Here is a 21,700-nt window from a genome sequence, read left to right as displayed (position 1 = left end):
TGAGGGACACAGGCTTGGGGTCACTCTTTCCATTTCCTGTGTGTAATGGAGATGAACCTTTTTGTAGAATTTTACTGAAGTATAGTTGATTTACAAGTTGTGTTAATTTCTGCTGTACAGCAAAGTGGTTCAGTTATACATATATATTCTTTTTCATATTCTTTTCCATTATGGTTTATTACAAGATAATGAATATACTTCCCTGTGCTATACAGCTGGACCTTGTTTATTCACGCTATATATAATAGTTTGTGTCTGCTAATTGCAGCTTCTCAATTCATCCCAACCCCACCCCCACCCCCTTGGCAACCACAAATCACAACATTTTCCTGATAAAATACACGATACCCAGTTAAATTTGAATTTCGTATAACGGACAACACATTTGAAAATGTTTTGATCATTGCAATAAGATGTACTAAAAATGTATTCATTGTTTATTTGAAATTCAAATGTAAGTGGGTGTCCTGTATTTTTATTTGCAGAATCTGGTAACTCTAGGCTTACCAAACTCTACACAAAGAATGCTGTTCAAGGGTGGGAGATTCACTTTAATAAGGTGCTCATGACTGACCACGGACAGTTTTACTCTCTTCTAAAGAAAGTGGTACTAATTAAATGTAAGCTTAGTTTTTGTTGGTGTTGTTCTTGGTGGGGTGTGTGTGCCCAGCTACTTCTGTTTGTTGAGCAGGTATGCAAATCTGGGCCATTGCTGAATTGCTTGAGGGAACAGAGGTGAAGCTGAAGGCTACTACTGGCTTGTCCTCCTCCTCTGCCCTCCTCAAAGCTATGCTAAGCCTCTCTGCAAAGTACACAGTTGAATCAACAGTCAGAGAAAGCATGTAGTGTTATCAGTTATCGAGCAGCCTGGAGCATTCACATGACTCTGCATGGCGCTGATTGAAAATATGGTGAAGAGTAGTCAATGGACCAGGTTCCAGTTTTCAGCTATCCCCACGGGCTGAGATTTGGGAAGTTACTGAATACTTCCAAGCTCAGTCTCCCCATCTGCAGGATAATAATACCTACCTTATAAGGCTAATGGGAGGATTACATGAGTTAATATATATAAAGCAAGTATACTGATTGAATATACTAGTACATACCCTTCGTGGATCAGAGCCTTATTGTGGCAAAGGGGCTTGCATAATTCAGTGGAGCTATGAGCCATGCCATGCAGGGCCACCCAAGATGGATGGGTCATAGTGAAGAGTTCTGACAAAATGTGACCCACTGGAGAAGGAAATGGCAACCCATTCCAGTATTCGTGCCTGGAGAACCCCATGAATATTATGAAAAGGCAAAAAAGATTTGACATTAGATGATGGGTCCCCCAGGTCAAAAGGTGTCCAATATGCTACTAGGGAAGAGTGAAGGGCAATTACTAACAGCTCCAGAAAGGATGAAGTGACTAGGCTAAAGCAGAAATGATGCTCAGCTGTGGATATGTCTGGTGGTAAAATCTGATGCTGTAAAGAATAATATTGCAAAGGAACCTGGAATGTTAGGCCCATGCATCAAGGTAAATTGTAGCTGGTCAAGCAGGAGATGGCAGATTGAACGTTGACTTTGTAGGAATCAGTGAACTAAAATGGATGGGAATGGGTGAATTTAATTCAGATTACCGTTATATCTACTGTTGTGGGCAAGAAAGGGAGAAGAAATGGAGTAGCCCTCATAGTCAACAAAAGAGTCTGAAATGCAGTGCTTGTGTGCAATCTCAAAAACAACAGAATGATCTCAGTTCATTTCCAAGGTAAACCATTCAACATCATAGTTATCTAAGTCTGGCCCCCGACCACTGATGCTGAAGAAGTTGAAGCTGATTAGTTCTATGAAGACCTACAATACTTTCTAGAACTAAAACCAAAAAAGATGTCCTTTTCATCATAGGGGATTGGAATGCAAAAGTAGGAAGTCAAGAGATATCCAGAATAACAGGCAAGTTAGACCTCGGAGTACAGAATGAAGCAGAGCAAAGGCCAGCAGAGTTTTGTCAAGAGAACACACATAGCAAACACTCTCTTCCAACAATACAAGAGACAGCTCTACACATAGACATCACCAGATGGTCAATACTGAAATCAGATTATTATATTCTTTGCAGCCACAGATGGAGCAGCTCTGTGTGGGTGCTGTATGCTCAGTCGTGTTCAACTCTTTGTGACCCCATGGACTGTAGCCTGGCAGTCTCCTGTGTCCAAGATATTCTCCTAGCAAGAATACTGCAGTAGAGTGCCTTTTCCTCCTCCAGGGGTATCTTCCCAACGTGGAGATCAACCCTGTGTCTTTTTTAGTCTACTGCTTTGGCAGGTGGATTCTATACCACTAGCATGACCTGGGAAGCCCACAGTCAGTAAAAACAAGACCTGGAGCTAACTGTGGCTCAGACCATCAGTTCCTTATGGCAAAATTCAGGCTTAAATTGAAGAAAGGAGGGAAAACCACTAGGCTGTTCAGGTATGACCTTAATCAAATCCCTTATGGTTATACAGTGGAAATGACAAACAGATAAAAGGGATTAGATCTGGTAGACAGAGTGCCTGAAGAACTACAGACGGAGATTTGTAACATTGTATAGGAGGCAGTGACCAAAACCATTCAAAGAAAAAGAAATGCAAGAAAGCAAAGTGATTGTCTGAGGAGGCTTTACAAATAACTGAGAAAAGAAGAGAAGTGAAAGGCAAGGGAGAAAGGGAAGGCTATACCCAGCTGAATGTAGAGTTCCAGAGAATAGCAAAGAGAGATAAGAAGGTCTTCTTAAATGAACAGTGCAGAGAAGTAGAGGAAAACAATATAATGGCAAAGACTAGAGAACTCTTCAAGAAAATTGGAGATATCAAGGGAACATTCCATGCAAGGATGAGCACAGTAAAGGACAGAAATGGTAAGGACACAACAGAAGCAAAAGAGATTAAGAAGAAGTGACAGGAATACACAAAGCTATACAAAAAAGGTCTTAATCAGATAACCATGATGGTGTGGTCACTCACCTAGAACGAGACATCCTGGAGTGGGAAGTCAAGTGGGCCTTAGAAAGAATTACTATGAACAAAGCTAGTGGAGATGACAAAATTCCAGCTGAACTATTTAAAATCCTAAAAGATGACGCTGTTAAAGTGCTGCACTCAATATGCCAGCAAATTTGGACATCTCAGCAGTGGCCACAGGACTGAAAAATGTCAGTTTTCATTTCAGTCTCAAAGAAGGGCAATGCCAAATAATGTTCAAACTGTACAATGTGCTCATTTCACATCCCTGTAAGGTTATGCTCAAAATCCTTCAAGCTAGGCTTCAGCAGTATGGTGAACCAAAATTCAGAGGTACAAGCTGGGTTTTGAAGAGATGGAGGAACCAGAGATCAAATTGCTAACCTTCGTTGCTTCATGGAGAAAACAAGGGAGTTCCAGAAAAACATCTATTAATACTTCTGCTTCATTGACTGCACTAAAGCTTTTGACTGTGTGGATCACAACAAACTGTGGTAAATCCTTAAAGAGATGGGAATACCAGACCACCTTACCTGTCTTTTGGAAAACCTGTATGCAGGTCAAGAAGCAACATTTACAACTAGACATGAAACAACTGACTGGTTCCAAATTGGGAAAGGAGTATGTCAAGGTTATATGTTGTCACCCTACTTATTTAACTTCTATGCAGACTACGCCATGCAAAATGCCAGGCTGGATGAATCAGAAGCTGGAATCAAGATAGTCAGGAGAAATATCAACAATCTCAGATATGCAGATGATAATACTCTAATGGCAGAAAGCAAAGAGGAACTAAACAGCCTCTTGATGAATGTGAGAGAGGAGAGTGAAAAAGCTGGCTTAGAGCTCAACATTAAATAAAAAACTAAGATCATAGCATCTGGTCCCAGATAGAAGGAGAAAAGTGGAAGCAATGATGATTTTATTTTCTTAGGCTCCAAAATCACTGTGGATGGGACTGCAGCTATGAAATTAAAAGCCTCTTGCTGCTTGGAAGGAAAGCTATGACAAACCTAGACAACCTATTAAAAAGCATACATAACTTTGCTGAGAGAAGTCCGTATAGTCAATGTTATGATTTTTCCAATAGTCATGTACTGTGGATGTGAGCTTTGGTCCATAAAGAATGCTGAGCACCAAAGAATTGATGCTTTCCAATTGTGGTGCTAGAGAAGACTCTTGAAAGTCCTTTGGACTGCAAGGAGATCAAACCAGTCAATCCTAAAGGAAGTCAACCCTGAATATTCATTGGAAGAACTGTTGCTGAAGCTGAAGCTGTGATACTTTGGCCACCTGATGCGAAGAGCCAACTCATTAGAAGAGACCCTGATGCTGGGAAAGATTGAAGGCAAAAGGAGAAGCGGGCAGCAGAGATGAGATGATTAGATATTGTCTCCAACTCAATGGAAATGATTTTGAGCAAACTTGCAGAGATAGTGGAGAACAGAGGATTCTGGTGTGCTACAGTCCATGAGGTCGCAAAGAGTTGGACATGACTTAGTGACTGAACAACAACAACAATATTGATTGGACCCTAATAAGAACACTAAATGCCAATTGCTATTTTACTGTTATTTCCCAAAACACAGAAAGTAATGTGAAAGTTGGACAGTAATGCAAAGAGACTTTTTGAGTTCAGAGAATGAAAATAAACATTTAAAATAGAGTAAGAGTTTATTTTAAAATTCATTACAAAGTGAATTTAATGAATCAATAATTCATTAACTATTTAGCATGTTTGTTGAATGAATAAGTGGATAATCAAGCACCTATGATGTGTTAGGCACTGTGCTAGTCATTTGTGGGCCCTCTGCTAAAGTTGCCCAGGGTGTGGGGGAAGAGTCGTTTATTTTCTTATTTTGTGTTCTTTATTCACTTGTATTGGTTGAGTTCTAAACCCAGTATTGCTAGTAGTGAATTGCAAGGAACTGCTTTCTGAATCTGCTCAACAACCAGGTTTCCTAGGAAATGTCAACAACCACTCCTTCATCTCTTTCTTGGCTTAAACTCATTAGGTTGGCTTCCACTGGAATGGCTGGATTGATCTTCCTTTCATTTAGTAATCTTGGCCCTCCCAGAAATGTGATGCCACTTTTTGCACATTTACATCGGGTTTTTTTCAAATGCAGAAGTGAACTTATTACTGATATGATGATGTTACCCAGCCAAACCTGGATCCACTCACCCATTTACAGCAAAGCCATCCTGCTGACACTGGGTTGTGGTGAAGGAAAATTCAGCATTCATTGCAGGGTATCAAGCAAGAACAAATAGCTCATGCTCAAAAGACCTGAATTGGGATGGCTTTCGGGGGAGGTGTTTTAATGGCAGTGTGAGGGAGGGGGCCACAGAGTGTGTGATCAGCTTATGCACAGTTCTTGGATTGGTTGGCATGAAGGTGAAATTTAAAGCATCATCAACCTTCTGCTTTCAGCCAGTCTAGGATCTCTGTTCTTGTGGTCAGCAGTTTTTATCTGGTGGGGGTCTGCTTCCTGTAGAAACAACTCAGAAATGTGTGTCAGGCCTTTATCCGTATCTTTCAGGGAACTGGGAGTTTGGTGTTTCTGTTATGTGGTGGATTTTTAGTCTAAACTGTTACCAATTTCCCTGCCCAACAGCTGTTCTTTATTTCTGCATTTTCATGTTTCCTAGTCATTAACTCTGAGTCAGCCTTTTACTTCAAAGGACTAGGACACAGGGGCTTGTACATAGTTTCAATAATTAGCCATCTTCTCTCTTATACAGGTAGCAATTATTCTTTTAATATATAATACAGTATATATAGTCTTAAAAAGGTGTAAGTTCATTTAAGTATTGTCACAACTTTTAAGAAAAACAAATATTTCTTTTGAAAAAAATAGAAGAATTAAAATGACAAGGATAAACCAAATTACTAATGTACTCTAGGAAAGAGGCTACATTTGCATCCTGAACTGCTTGCAGATTTGCACAAGGGGGACAACCATGTAAAACTCTGATAAAGACTAGTCCTAAAAGACGAAGCAGAGCACCAAATTATGAAAAGAACTGAAGATTTCTTGATGATGAGTCTGCCAACTGGAAAATTCATCTAATTCTCACTTATTAATAACAGTGTTATCCTACTTGTACATACCTCTTTTATTCCTGCTTAGAAATGATCATAGCATTTCTAAGGGGAGGGAACCATATTCTTAGATTTATTTTAAGCTATATTAAATTAAATTTATTAAGCTATATTAAATAAATTTATTTAAGATCCATGAGGATGCAGGATCTTGGAAACACACAAAAAAATCTTAACAAGTTAATGACTCTATTAGAAAGCCTGCGATAGATCTTAATGGAGACAGAACTGAAAGGTGATAATAAACAGAACCGTCCCAGCCACTAGGATTTCTCTGCTTTATGAGTCCATCATGGCTTGTCAGAGCGCATGGCTCAGTGAAAGCAAGACCACAGGAAGCACAGAAGTGTGGTTTCTCTCCAGTACGAACCTGCTGATAGCCTTGCAGGGCTTCCAGCCCAGTGAAGGTTCCTTCACATTCAACACTGGAGAAGGGGCACCCACCATAGTGTGTCTGTCGGTGTCCTTGTCAGCTGGACAAAGGCCATACCCCATTCTTGGCACTTGGGTGGCTTGTCCTGTGGATAGACCACCTTATATTTGGATAGAAGGTTTGGTATGCAGAGGCCCTTACAACAAACAGGGCAGATGTATGGTTTGGAGCCTTCCTTTTCTGGGTTTCTGTCCTCTTAGCTGTGATGATTCAGACATACAGAGGACCGGGGAGAGCACTCTGAGATGGCTTTTGAACTTTTCTATAAAAGTTCACAGGTATCTGGAAAATCCAGATCTTTTACTGCATACAATGGCATATTAGTATTAGAAGGAATTAATATTGTAAGCAAGTGATCATGCCACATGAATAACAAACCATAATTACATTATAAACACATACTGTAGAGAACTTACTATTTTAATTAAATAAAACTACAATAAAAATGATCTGACACCTTTCATGATTTACATATTTGCTCCTGGACAGCATTGTAATTATGGACAAACAGTTCATGTGATGTTCAAATAAATGACTATAATTAGGATGACTTTCATGTGGTTGAGCTACATTTTTAGTTTTCCTTATTCAGTGTACCCTTTCATCATCTTCGCACACCCACTGATGCTTGCAGATGAGAAAAGACATTCTGGAACCTTACTCATCAACAGCTGGAAGGGCCCTTATTCTCCATGTCTCCCTGCCCCAGCCTTGAGGATCCCCATGTCATCTCCTGTACCTCCTCTGCCATCCCACATCCACTCTTCAACACCAGCGTCTTTTCAGTCAGAGCTACCTCCTGCTCTGGCCTCTGCCGTCTAAGACCTGGGGCACAAGACTGCAGAAGCTCTAAACCCAGAAGAATGAGGGTTCAGTGTCAGAACAGCTTTAAAAGCCAACTGTGTGTGTTTTGTCACTAAGTCATGTCCAAATCTTTAGACACTCCATGGACTATGGCCTGTTAGGCTCCTCTGTCCATGGGAGGGAGACAGACATCACATAATTGCTGATCAGTGAGTGTAGGAATTGGCTTTGCCTTCCTGATATCTAGGAGAGCACCTGCTGAGAGGTAGAATGAGGAAGGCGATCCAAGAAAGTTCAGTTCAGTCACTCAGTCGTGTCCGACTCTTTGTGACCCCATGAACCGCAGCATGCCAGGCCTCCCTGTCCATCACCAACTCCCAGAGTCTACCCAAACCTATGTCCATCGAGTCGGTGATGCCATCTAACCATCTCATCCTCTGTCATCCCCTTCTCCTCCTGCCCTCAATCTTTCCCAGCAAAGGGGTGTGTATAATAAATTGCCCAAACTAGGATATTTGTGAGAGTGAATGGGGACATTATTAATAGTTTCACTGGGCCTGTAGGTATAACTGTGACTGTCTCAGGAAAACCTGGACTTAGTGTCACCTTACTTCTAAGTGGGCATTACAGAGAGAAGGAGAAGAGAGTTATGGCTGTTGTTACGCCTGAATGAACGTGACAAATGGAGCCCTAAAGCTCTGTTTAATTAGTCCCCTTAACTTTTATCCCTTTTTCCTCCAGTTCATTCCCTGCTTGCAGACTGATTTTTCAAAATGATAGCTCTGATTTCTTCAGTCTCCTTAAAATCTCTGCTGATCCCCCCTGGTTAGCAGAATAAAGTCTGTACGCTCACTGGCTGGCATTCCAGCCCTGCCCTTAGTAGGGATCTGTCCTATTTCTTAGTTTTCCTCTTTGAGAAGCCACTGGAACTTCAAACCATTGAATCTACTGGATACTCTTGGCCTATAATTTCTTACCTCCATGCCTTTGCTCATGCTTTATCATCTTGTTAGAATCTGTTAGATAGAATCTGCCTACAATGCCGGAGAATCTGCCTAATGTGGGAGAATCTGCCTAATGCGGAGACCCAAGTTCAGTCCCTGGGTTGGAAAGATCCCCTGGAGAAGGGAATGGCAACCCACTCCAGTATTCTTGCCTGAAGAATCCCATGGACAGAGGAGCCTGGAGGGCTACAGTCCGTGGGGTGGCAAAGAGTCAGACACGACTGAATGACTAACACTTTCACTTTCACCTAATCATCTTGTTGCTTGGAAACCTTCTACCCTGTGTTTGTGCTTATACAATTTCTGTCCACTCTCCATGACCCAGCTCAAATTTCAGCTTAAATGCTGTGGGAAGCTGAAAGTCGAAAGGAAAAAGTTCTCTGTGAAGCCTTATGCACTCATTCTTGTCTCATCTAGTTCTGAACTCCTAGGATTCGCTGTATATACCTCTGTGGACCTTTATATGGACCCATATGACTGCTTTCATCCTTGCATTTTCATCATTTAGATAGAGATTTTAGATCCTCTTGGAGATCAGAAGTGGTTTTAGGGCAGAATCAAAGTCTTATTCTTCCTGTAATTCTCAGAAAACTTTTCACTGTACTTTGCACTTGGTTAACATGCAATAGATTTGTTGGATGAGAGATTAGAGTCTGAAATTCAGAATTCTCATGCCTTTTATGTCTGCTTGGGTGAAAAAAAGCTATAGAACCAAGGTACTTCGTGTTTTGCTTGCATGGAGACTTGGGGCTGGGGTGGTGTTAGCGTCTGATTCTTGTTGGCTCTGAGGACTGGCTCCCTACCCTCCGAGGAGGACTAGATGAGGTAGACCAGCTTCTGGCATTTAGGAAATCTGTTATGATCTCTCCAGCTAGATCTGTCTTTGGCATAGATGGGGAGTCACAATATCCTGTTATTAAATGGACCACACACAACTGTGACAAGACCCCTTTCAGATATTGGCCTTGTCCAGCTACTGGTTCTTTGGGAATTCAGTCTCCAGGCATCTTATTGCCTGAGTAGTCATAACTGCTGGATGCAATAATTCAAATCTTGCCTGAAATTATATGCAAGGCTGGCTTTCTTTTTTATTAAATCAGCGTTCTAGATACCAGCTTACCTGGCCTGGACTATTAATTCTGATCACTTTGAAAACTGAAATGACTAACAACAAAAAGAAAACCTGTCAAATTGAATCTTCATCCCTAACTAATCATAATACCTGCCATATGTCCTTGGCACGAATTATGTTGCTGCCTGGGGCGTTCCATTCTCTGCAGTGAGGCGTGCTGGAAATGTGTGTTCGTGTGGACTGCTCTGGCCATTTTACACTCTGAAGGGGCACCCAAAGCTGTTTCCCAAAAGAATGAAATTCAAGGCATCTGTTTTCCCTGGCATTTGTTGTGTTGAAACTATGGAAATATGCTGTCTTAGACTTAGTGAGTATGACAAAAGGCTTTAGTCTAACAAAAATTTATTGTGAAATTTTATTCAGTATTTTCTCTACTATCCAACTCTAGATTTATTAAATAGTCTACTCACTATTAAAGCCTGGGTACTGTGAAAGGAGTGTTTGACTCCATCTCTAAGAACTACATCCTACCATGCCTTATGGAATCTTTGGTTTACTAATAACTTTAGCGGATGGTACTCTCTACCCTTTTGTAGGCCATGGCCACCTAAATCATACAGAGGACATTATTCCAACCAAACTCCTGAGTGCATTGTGCCTTGGCCATAGATCTGGAAGGCCCAGTCTCATTTTGGTTAAGATATTTAGAGTCTGAGCCACAAAGTAATTATAGGGCAACACTTTTCATTTTACCCTGATTTATTTTTATGTATTTATTATTTGGGCTTTCCTGGTGGCTCAGTGGTAAAGAATCTGCCTGCAATGCAGGAGGCTTGGGTTTGATCCCTGGGTCAGGAAGATCCCTTGGAGGAGGAAATGGTAACCCACTCCAGTATTTTTGTCTTGGAAATCCCATGGACAGAAGACCCTGGCGGGCTACAGTTTGTGGGGTTGCAAAAGTCAGACATGACTTAGTGACTAAACGACAACAATTTATTTATTTATTGTCTCAGTATATTACTCTTCTTAGAACATAGGCCTTTCTAAAGATGGACAGAATCTCCGAGATAATTTAGGCCTACAGCTCCCTTTTGGTTATGAAGAAGCCAAGGCCCAGAGAGGTTAAGCTTGCTCAAGGTAGTACAACTTGATAATATAAGTGACATAGTATCGTTTCTACCACATTCTGTTGGTCACAGGGTTAGCCTGGATTCATTAGGAGGGGAAATAAGTCCCACTGCTTTTTTTTGAAAAATAATTTTATTTATTTATTTGACTGTGCTGGGTCTTCATTGCTGCATGGGCTTTTCTCTGGTTGTGGAGTGGGGGCTACTCCCTAGCTACAGTGCACAGGCTTCTCATTGTGGCAGCTTCTCTTGTTGCATTCATGCTTTAGTACTTGCGGTACATAGGATTTGTTGTCCCATGGTGCATGGGATCTTTCCGGACCAGGAACCTGTGTATCCTGCATTGGCAGGCAGATTCTTTACTGCTGAGCCACCAGGGAAGCCTGGTCCCACTTCCTGATGGAGATCATGACAAAGCTTTTGTGGCCATCTTTACTACACTATACTCATAAAGTAGAAATTTTGTTTCATAACAGTTTAGGCTCTCTGGAGGTATACACTGCCACTTTAATTGGAAAAATTTCAGCTATTCTTTCTTCAAAAATATATTTTTTCTTTCCTATCTTCTCTCTCTTTTTCTTCTGATGCTTCAGTTGTTGTTCAGTCACCCAGCTGTGTCTGACTCTTTGCGACCCCCTGGGCTGCAGTATGCCAGGCCTCCCTGCCCCTCACCATCTCCCATAGTTTGCCCAAGTCCATGTCCACTGCATCAGTAATGCCATCCAGCCGTCTCATCCTCTGACACCCTCTTCTCCTTCTGCCCTCAATCTTTCCCAGCATCAGGGACTTTTCCAATGAGTCAGCTGTTCGCATCAGGTGACCAAAATGCTGGAGCTTCAGCTTCAACAGCAGTCCTTCCAAAGAGTATTCAGAGATATATATTAAGCTTTTGTTATTATCCTCCATGTCATCAAGTCTCTGTTCAATTTTTACCCTTTTTTCTCGCCATGTTTCAGTTTTGGTTACTTTCTACTCTTTGCCTTAAGGTTCACTGATTTGTTTTCCCACAGGGCCCAATCTCCTCTTAAGCCCATCCAATGAATATTTCTCCTTTTCATATTTTGTATTTTTCAGTTTTAGAATCTTCATCTGCTTCTTTTTAGATAGTGTCTGTTTATCTACTGATATTCTTCATCTCTTCACTCATTATGCTAATCTTTTCTTGTAAGTCCTTAAACATACTTATAATAGCTGTTTTAAAGTCCTTGTTTGGTATATTTGCCATCCCTATCATCTCTGGGTCTGTTTCTATTGACTTTTTCCCCCATTATGAGTCACATTTCCCTGTATCCTCATATATGTGATAATTTCTGATTGTATGCTAGACAGTATGATCCTCTCATATTAAAGAGTCTTGAGTTTGTTACTTTCTTTAAGTCATGTTACCTTCTGTTTCCATAGGCAGGTAACTTATTTACTGATCAGTAAGTTTCTACTGAGGCTTATTTTTCAGCCTTGTTAGGGTAATTCTAGGTTTCGGGCTAGAATGGTGTTTTTGAGTCTCAGTTGAATGTCCAGGGTGATCGGTGAGGTCTGACTACTCTGGCTGGTCAGGGCTGCTATATCTCTCAGCACTGTGTGACCTCCAGAATCTCTGTTCAGCTTTTACTCCCCAGAAGCTGTTGCCTGCTGGGCTTCTGCATGAGTATTGGACTGCACATTGGCAGCTAATGAGTCAAGAAGACCTTTCTGCTAAATTTTGGAGCCCTTTTCATGACCACCTTCCCTCTTTCGGGTCACTTCACTGCAGATTTCAGCTACTTCAGCATCCCTGAATGCCAGTAACCGCTGTGCTCTACTTGGAGTCTCCCTCCATGTCTGTGTTCCAGAAAGTATTTCCAGGCAAAGCGTCAAGGTTATTGTGTGGATCACCTCTTGTGTTTCCATCCTTCCTTGGATCATAGTCCTGCCATTACCTGTTATCTAATGTCTGAGAACAGTTGCTTCCTGCATTTTGTTCAACTTTTAAATTGTTTACTGTGGCACCAGTTACTCCAACATAGCAGGAGTAGATGTTCTCTTCTCTTTGTATTGAAACAATAGATTTTTTAATAAATAGAAAATTCCGTATATTTAAAAAAAATTGCCATTCTACATGTTGCTCAACTGATCAATCTGTGGCATCAGATATAGAGATGGTTTTGTTAGTGAACTAAAACCACCAATAAGGCTTTCTTTGACTGTTGTCTAATGTGTGTTCTTCAGTAACAGGTTGATAAATTGATGAAATAAATTCTGGTTGAAAATTTTTGGTTCTAGGTCAGAATGTTGCCCACCTTGACATACTAAGTCCTTTTTCTGTCTGTTTTTGAGCTCTTCACAGGAATTCTTTATAAGAACTGAACACTCAGGCTTCCATAATCCCATCACTAATCTGGAGATGTGTCTTCACTCAGTGTGCCTATCAACTTAATTTTCTACTCCTATCTGTTGTTTATCAATTAAAGTAAAATTCAGGCCTGCCCACTCCAATTTAAATATCCTTATATCCATTACAAGTATTGTGGGGCAGGACAGATTAGTTACCACACAAGCAGCCTAATTACCTTTGCACAAGAATGATAAACTCCCTTGTAGTTGTTGGTGCTGTTTTATATACTCCACTTTAGAACTATTTTCTGTTTGTGCCTACTTGAATAGAAAATAAGTGTATATCTTAAAAAACGGTACCGATCTCTGTTTCAGGGCTACAGCTTTAGAACTACATTATTTCCATTCTCCATATGGTTTTTACATTCAGGAAAGGCTGAGTAATATCACATTTTTTAATATTTAGATGTACTAAATTAGTCATGAAAATTAGCATGGGTTCACATGAAAAAAATATAAATGGATCCCACAAGAAATCTTGGTCAATAATTAAGCTGCTATTAATATAAAAAATGAAATAATTCTTTCTGTATTCTTTCTCTGAGAACATTGGAAGTGTGAGGATTTATTATTACTCTAATTTGCTAAGTGTGATCAAGAAGAACAAATATTTTACTGATAGTTTCTTAACCAAAATTGAAGTAAAAGTGTTTGTCACTCGGTCGTGTCTGACTCTTTATGACACCATGAACTATAACCCACCAGGCTCCTCTGTCCATGGAATTCTCCAGGCAAGAATACTGGAATGGGTAACGATTTCCTACTCCCGGGGATCTTCTCCACCCAGGGATTGAACCCTGGTCTCCCGCATTGCAGACAGATTCTTTACTGACTAAGCCACTAGGGAAGATGCTTCTTAACCAAAAAGTAATATAATTTTCTTTGAAATGTTCTTCATTTTCAATAATAAATAATAATACATTTACAAGTACAAATACAAAAGGCACAAAAGTGTATTTGTTCTTTCAATAATGTTCCAGACACTGTTCAGGGTGCTGGAAATATGTTAGTAGCTCAGCATGTCTGACTCTTTGCGACCCCATGGACTGTACCCGGCTCCTCTGTCCATGGGATTCTCCAGGCAAGAATACTGGAATGGGTTGCCATTTCCTCTTCCAGGGAATCTTCTTGACCCAGGGATCCAACCCACATTTCTTATGTCCCCTGCATTGGCAGGTGGATTCTTTACCCCTGGAGCTACCTGGGAAGCCCATCCCTGGCAGGAGAAATAGTTGTTGCGAGGCTCTCAGGTGGGCCAGAGGCCTTTAAGGGGCAACAGAGACGCCTCCTGTATGTCTGGAGGAGACTAGAAGAGGGAGTGTTGCAAAAACCAGTACTCGAGAAACCAAGGACCACACTCTGAGGGTTGGAGAACTCAGGTTTATTATGCCGGAGGGCCCAGAGAAGCAACACTCCAAGCTCTGAGCCCCAAACAAAGGGGTTACAGAGTTTTTATAGACAGATATAGTGGGCAACACTGGCTGTTAATAGACTGGTTTAAACTAAGGGGTTTTGGGCGCATGGGAACCGCAGTCAAGATGGGGAGGGGGATGCTTGACTTTTACACAGGTAGGCATGATTAAGCAGGTTTGCAGGGGCTGGGCAGTTGCAAAGAGCAGGACAAGGGTGAGTGAGATAAGCTCCAGTTCCTAGCATTGTAAGTCCCCACTTTCTGAGACTACGTGACCTATGTGATCCAGACTTTGCAAGGAGCAAGCTGAGTTACAGAGGCAGAAGGAGCAGGAGGTTATGTAAAATTTTAACTTTTCCTCTTCAGAAGTGCCAAAGGAAAATGGGTAGCTGGAGTGGGGCGTGGGGACCAGATTATCCACCATCATGGTAGCATACCCGATACCCTTTTTAAAGCCAGAAGAGTTTCAACCAGCTGATCCACAGAGGGGAACGCATTTTCAAACGGCCAGCTCAAAACACATTTCCCTCTGCTGCTGCTCATAGGTTGGAATGCATAAAAGCTTAAACATAATGTCCTCCCCCACTCCCCCATCCTCAGCCTTCCTTTTTTTCACTTTGTTTCTCCTTCAAGAGTCTCCTTCTTGTTGCCCAGGAATAAAGAGCACTAAGAAAAGACTTATCAGAAAGATCTCAAGAGATTGCCGTTTCCTTTGTTCTAATCCTTACAACCTAAGGGTCTTAGGTCTCTTCAAGTGGTTAGTTGTTGCAGTGGCAATTTTTTGAACAGCGTCATCTCAAAGTTGAATGTAGCACTAAGTACTGTGGAATGATTTTTGAGAGCATCTGCATGCTGTGGTGCAAATTGCATGAGAAAAAAAAAAGCCATCATTTCAGACTTATCTACAAAGCATTTTTAAGGAGGCATCAGTTATGAGTCATCCCAGAAACCATTCTAAAAGTTTAAGGAGCCAAAAGAAATTATTTTTAACTTAATGCTAATGGAGCAAGTGTATCATCTGAGGGAAATTAGGAAACATTCTACTTGATGTGGTGCTTGGAGTCCAGTAAGCATCCGGTTTGGCTGGGATCTGGAATCCCCTGAGTGCAGTGCATAGTGGAGAGGTGTGTGCCCAGCCTGATTGTTCCATCCTAAGGTCAGACGCTCATGCAGTCAGAGAAGGTTTTTGAAAAGGGTCTGTTAAAATCGGGCCAGGCTGTACTTTGATTTTGTGTTTATAATGAGAGGACCTGTAGCACACTGAACCTGGTCAAAAGGTTTCCCTCTCTCTGTTCACTAATAAATGCAGGGTTAGCCTTGTTTAAGTATTAGCAACACTGATCCTGCCCTCAGCCTGACGACAGGCTTTTTCAACTGTCCAAGCAGCCCTGGGCCCCAGGGCTGGCATCTCTCTCTCGTGAGACTGATGACACACTGGTTGCCAGTAAAGGAAGGTGGAGGTATTGTGCCCCTCTGTTGTTTGCTCAGGGCCAGAATAGTGCCCCTGTGACCTCCAGTCCCAACTCTCTTATTTGGGACCCTTGGGGGGCCATTTGTTCTTCACTCTTTTATGGAGACAGAGAAGCCAGGGGCATGGTCTCTAAATAGAGAGGCATTAGACAAGGAACTTGCAGACCTAACACGTTCTGCTCCCTGGTGGCCAACGTGCAGGCCATATTTTGGGAGGGTCACAGAGGTCATGGTGTGCCTTGTGATAGTCGGTCTCAGCTGTGGAGATAAAAAGCTGCAGCTGCCCCTGGGGGTCTTCGGAGCCATCAGGGGTTTTTTTCTCAGTCATCCTGAACACAGGCAGACTCAAGAGATGAGAGAATTTTGGCAGTTGGTTGAGTTGAGGGATGTGCTCAATTGTGTGTGTGTGTGTGTGTGTGTGTGTGTTGTTAACGAAAAAGGTGTTCACCGACACTTGTTAAAGGTAGTAAGCAGAGTTTATTTAGGACTGTTGAGGTAGGTATGAGGACCACTGCCATAGGATGTTACAGTGGGGGAGAGGGATCGGGCTCAACTCTGAACACAGCATGGACAAGTGAGAACTTATAGTCAAGGAGCAAGATGTGTATGTGTTAGGGAGGTGGTCAGTGGATGGAAAATTACTAAGAGAAAACATCAAGGGTAAGGGAAATTCTGGGTAAACTGACTTGACTGGATTTTTACTGAAGACAAGGGTGATTAGGTGTCATCTGGGGGATGGTGGAGGATGTGAAACCCAATCAGATATGGAGGTGGTCAGATATCAAGAATGGAGGGCTCTGGTTAAACTGACTTTTTAAGCAAGGTTCTTGCTAAAACTACATTTTACAAAGAAGTACACAGATGGGTCTAGGAAAAGATTCAGGAGTCCAGCTCCAGTTTGGTCAACAAAGAATCTTTATCATTGTGTATGTGTGTGCTTGTGTATATGTGTTTGTACATATGTGTATCTGTGTGTGTACATCTCTGTATATGTGTATATATCTGTGTGTGTGTGTGTGTGTGTGTGTGTGGTAGGGGGCTGGTGGGTAAGAGATTCACAGGGAGTAGAGTCTCTAGAGAGAGGAGCCCTAGAGATGCACCACATTTTTAGGAATAAATGATGAAACAATGTGGTTCAATAGGAATTAAAAGAGAAACAGGAAAGAACTGATTCTAGGAAGAATTTTCAGTTGTGCCTTCAGGAAATCTTTGTAGAATTTGCATTAACCAGTGATATCTGTTCTTCTGAATTCATATTTCCTTCTTTCCTATGTTAATTGCACTTCTTACCACATATCACCTTGATAATTGCTGTACGTGTACAACTCCTGCTAACTCAGTCTGAACTTCCTCAGTGCAGGAGCCATGCTCTTTGTGTCACTGAGGAATCTCTTGTACACTCAGTAAATGTTTGCAGATCAAATGAATGCATTTCAACACCTTCTTTCTGAATTTTGTTGATGTTGTTGGGAAAATTTGTAATTAGTAAAGAGTCAACATTTCAGTATTCTAAGTGGTTAATAATCATTTAATTAAAATGCTAACATGATAAGTGGTAAACATCTTGAGTTTCAAAGACTTTTGATATATCCATGTCATCACTGGCTTTATAAACACATGGTTTTAGTATACTAGTACTTACCTGGCCTCTGTTAGAATGTTTTTGCTGGAAAAATAGATTTCAGAATACTTGCTTCATCTAACAAGGCTGTGATGATGAATATTTCAAAGCCCTTTAAGAAGTCGGTAGTGAAAGGCTGATGTTATCAAGTAAATTTGTTTGAGATTTTACTGTTGTTATATTAGAGAAAAATATCCATGCACATCTATCTATAAACCTTTCCAAAAATACAAGAGAATTTCAGTATATGTTTTTAAGCACTTTATTCATTCTTTTATTAAAAGGTCTTTGTGGCAACGATGACAATGAAGCTGAAGGTACTCATAATAAGAATAGCTTCTATAGCCCTTTATAATTTATAAAGCTCCATATATTATCTCAGACTCAACAGTTCAGTAGGAGTGGGGATGAGCTCTTTATAACCCTAAGTTACTGTTAAAGCACAAAGAATCAAAACAAACTGCAAAGTCATTTTAATGCAAATGTATTTATTTAGCTTTATACCCAGTGTTCTGAAATACATTTATTTGATCTTCAGAAGGCATCTGGAAATTTAGAAAAAATACAAATGAAGCAGTTATTAAGCATTCCATACGTTCCCACAAGATGACGGTCCTATTACAGCCTATTATTGTCCATTTCTTGGATGAACCTTCTTTTCACGACTCTGGGAAGGCAGCTTGGCAGAGAGCAGTCTTGCCTTCCCCTTCCTCCTTTCTTTTCCCTCTTCATCTACTTCCTGCACCCCTCCCTCAGGTCTAGCTGCTGAGTGTTGGCACCCCCTGTCCTGGAAGGTCCCCCTGAGCTTCTGTGGGATGTAGCCCAAGGTGGGGGTGTGCTTACTTAGCAGATTGGTGAAGAGGGGGTCCCTCCTTGAGGCAGAGGATTCGCAAATGTCTATTATCATATAGTCGAACAACAGAAGTCATCTAAGAGGAGATGTTTTGCTGATTTTAAGGTTATTGTACATTTTCCTGTGAAGATGCCTGTGTGTTATTATCTTATGCTCTGACTGATCCAGAAACTGGTTCATTGGTCCCTAGATGATCCCAAGTTGACTGCATTAAGATTTAAGACCATATTAAATTTTCACATTGCATAGTGAGTATGGGCAGCAGGTGGAATCCAGAACCTTTGCTATCCCTCATACACCTGATTTTGGTAGTTTCCATGTTTGCATTCTTTGTTGTAAAAGAAGGTCCAGCCCAGAACATTGTGGGCACCCATGTTCCCATGCTTACCATACAGTGTTCTAATTCTGGTTTTGGAGCTCCCTTCCCCACTGGATTATGGGCTCCTGGTGGGTAGGATTGGCTTCTTGTTCATCTCTGTTATTCCAGGGGAAGATATCTTATATAAGTAGGAAAGCAATACAGTTTGCTGAATGGATAATTAAAATGAATGTGCACTCATGAAAGGATGTGTTTGGCAGAGAGTCATTTAAAATTTCATGTGCTAAGTTGCGTCAGTCATGTCTGACTCTGTGCAGCCCTATGGACCATAGCCCACCAGACTTCTCTGTCCATGAGGATTCTCCAGGCAAGAATACTGGAATAGGTTGCCAAGCTCTCCTCCAGGGGATCTTCCTGACCCAGGGATCAAACCCAGGTCTCTTATGTCTTCAGAATTTGATAATTCATATTGCAAAGTTAAGTCTTATTTATTTGAATGCCATTAATTTGAAAGGCAGATATGATAAAAAGTTATAAAATAAGTATTAAAACCACTCCTTTCAAGATCATAAACATATTCTAATAAAATGTTCTTTTGTGGTACTGCCAGTAGGCATTATTTACCATTATAATTTATGTAGTACTCAAAAGAATTTTATTTTATTGAAAATGTTTTTGGTTTGTGTCTTTTTAACTTTAAAGGAGTTAACCTCTGTCTGACCTTGCTGTCTGATTTAGAAAGTTTTTAATAATGGACAGTAAAATTCATCCTGTAAAGCTGAAGAACCACGAGAAGAAAAAAAAGCAGGAAAACAGTGACTCGGTAGTTAATAAAGGGCTTCCTTGATGGCTCAGCTGGTAAAGAATTCACCTGCAGTGCAGGAGACCTGGGTTTGATCCCTGGGTTGGGAAGATCCCCTGGAGAAGGGATAGGCTACCCACTCCAGTATTCTTGCCTGGAGAATCCCATGGACTATATAGTCCATGGGGTCACAAAGAGTCAGACACAACTGAGCGACTTTCACTCACACTCACCTGTAGACAGTCCCACCTCTGCAGTTTTCAGTTTGTCTTTGCTTTTACAGTGGTGCTTCTGACTGACCAGCTGTAAAATGGAGATTCCCATGAGCCCCTCTTTGAGTTGACGGACTTGATAGAGCTGTTCACAGAACTCAGGAAAACAATTACTTACTAGATTTCTTATAAAAGGGTATAGTTCAGGAACAGCCAGGTAGAAGAGAAGCACAGGCAAAGTATGGGAAGGGGCATGGAGAGGTCATGCCCTCTTCTGGTGCCACTCCCCACATTTCCAAGTGTTCACCAACCTCAACCCCCCTGTTGAGGGGTTTTTATGGAGGGTTCATTACTTAGGAGTGCTTGATGAAACTGATTGGTCATTGGTGACTGAACTCAATCTCCTGTCACACCGCCCCCAGTCAGAAGGTGCTGCTGAAATTTCCAACCCTTTAATCACATGACTAGTTCTCCAGGCAACCAGTCCCCATCCTTAGGTTACCTAGGAGTTTTCCAAAAGTCACTTGGCTAATATAAACTCAGTTGTGATGGAAAGGAGCTTGACACCCATTTCACCTTTATGACTCTTAAGCATTTCAGGATCTGAGGACAAAGGGCCAAATATAACCAAAGATACCCCTGTGACTCTTATATAAGAAATAGCAAGAGTTTTAGCTCTGTGCAAGGAACAGTGAATAATTTCTTATAATTTTGTATTTTTTATTATAAATCACTATATCATACCGTCTACAGTCATTGTGACTTTTCACCTGCAGTCGTTTAGGGTGAGTAGTAGACAAAGGTCTGGAAATATTTTTTTTTTATTGGGGTATTATGATGTTGTGTTAGTTTCTGCTGTACGACAAAGTGAATCGGCTATATGTATACATATGTGTCCTCCCTCTTGGACTTCAATCAACCCTGCCACCCATCTCATCTGTCTAGGTCAGAGCACCAAGCTGAGCTTCCTGTGCTATACAGCAGGTTCCCACTAGCTATCTGTTTTATATACATGGCTTGTACATATGTCAACCCGTTTCCCAGTTCATCCTCCCCTTCCATGTCCACAAGTCTGCTCACTACGTCTGTGTCTCTATTCCTGTCTTCCAAATAGGTTCATCTATACTATTTTTCTAGATCCCACATATATATGTTAATATATATTTGTTTTTCTCTTTCTGACTTATTTCATTCTATATGACTGACACTAGGCCTGGAAATATTTATAATGGTTGTAGGGGAATAAATATTTGCAGTAAAATACTTGCAATTCATATATTTCCATTAATTTGTTTGTATTTAGAATAATAATGCATATGGACTCAAGTAAGTTCTTTCTGATACAGCTTTGTGCCTTTTCTCCCCTTTATAGACCATTGGAACGATCCAATGAAGATGTGGATATAATCTTCACACGGCTGAAAGAAGTTAAAGCTTTTGAGAAATTTCACCCAAATCTCCTTCATCAGATTTGTTTATGTGGTTATTATGAGAATCTGGAAAAAGGAATAACATGTAAGAAATGCAACTCCAGTGGTGTGTTTTCATGCATAAGTGTGTGCTCATTTGTGGTTATGCTGTGGAGATGGATAGCAAATGGGGTATCTTTGTGCCAAATAGTTGAGCTCAATCAAAGGTATGAGGCTGACATTTCTCTCTCCTTGTTTATTCAGTTCTACATCAACATTTCCTTAACTCCTTTGTCCATAGCATGTAAATGGTTCTTCCAGGGCAGCCTCCTTTTCAGATGGAGCTGGAAGGATTTATATATTCAGCAAGATCCTTAGAAGTTCTAATATATAATTATTTTCTGTAACCCAAGAAATATGGGTGCCGATAGGATGTTAAATGGGCTCCCTTTGTGGCTCAGTGGTAAAGAATCCACCTGCCAATGAAGGAGACACAGGAGTCTCAGGTTCAGTCCCTGGGTTGGGAAGACCCCCTGGAGAAGGAAATGGCAACCCTCTCCAGTATTCTTGCCTGGAGAATCCCATGGACAGAGGAGCCTGGTGTGCTATAGTCTATGGGGTCATAAAGAGTCGGACACGACTTAATGACTAAACAGCAACAGCAAAAGGATGTTAAATAAGATAAAAAGGTCTCAAC

The 21,700-nt window shown here is 41.1% G+C and overlaps 1 protein-coding gene across 9 annotated transcripts in view; it reads left to right on the top strand.

Moving 5' to 3' along the window:
• The window catches only part of RAPGEF4 (Rap guanine nucleotide exchange factor 4), a 318,142-nt gene that overhangs the window by 36,251 nt on the left and 260,191 nt on the right, over positions 1–21,700 (top strand). For all 9 annotated transcript variants that reach the window (XM_081584651.1, XM_081584649.1, XM_081584653.1 and 6 more), the window contains exon 2: positions 20,967–21,109. In XM_081584651.1, coding sequence (XP_081440777.1) covers positions 20,967–21,109 — 143 coding nt within the window. The remainder of the gene's footprint in view (positions 1–20,966; positions 21,110–21,700) is intronic.

The sequence above is a fragment of the Giraffa tippelskirchi genome, chromosome 3, assembly GCF_054371585.1.
Source record: "Giraffa tippelskirchi isolate mGirTip1 chromosome 3, T2T-mGirTip1v1.2.pri, whole genome shotgun sequence".
Taxonomy (NCBI): Eukaryota; Metazoa; Chordata; class Mammalia; order Artiodactyla; family Giraffidae; genus Giraffa; species Giraffa tippelskirchi.
Note: the sequence above shows the minus strand (reverse complement) of the source record. Positions and strands in the feature narration are given on the sequence as shown.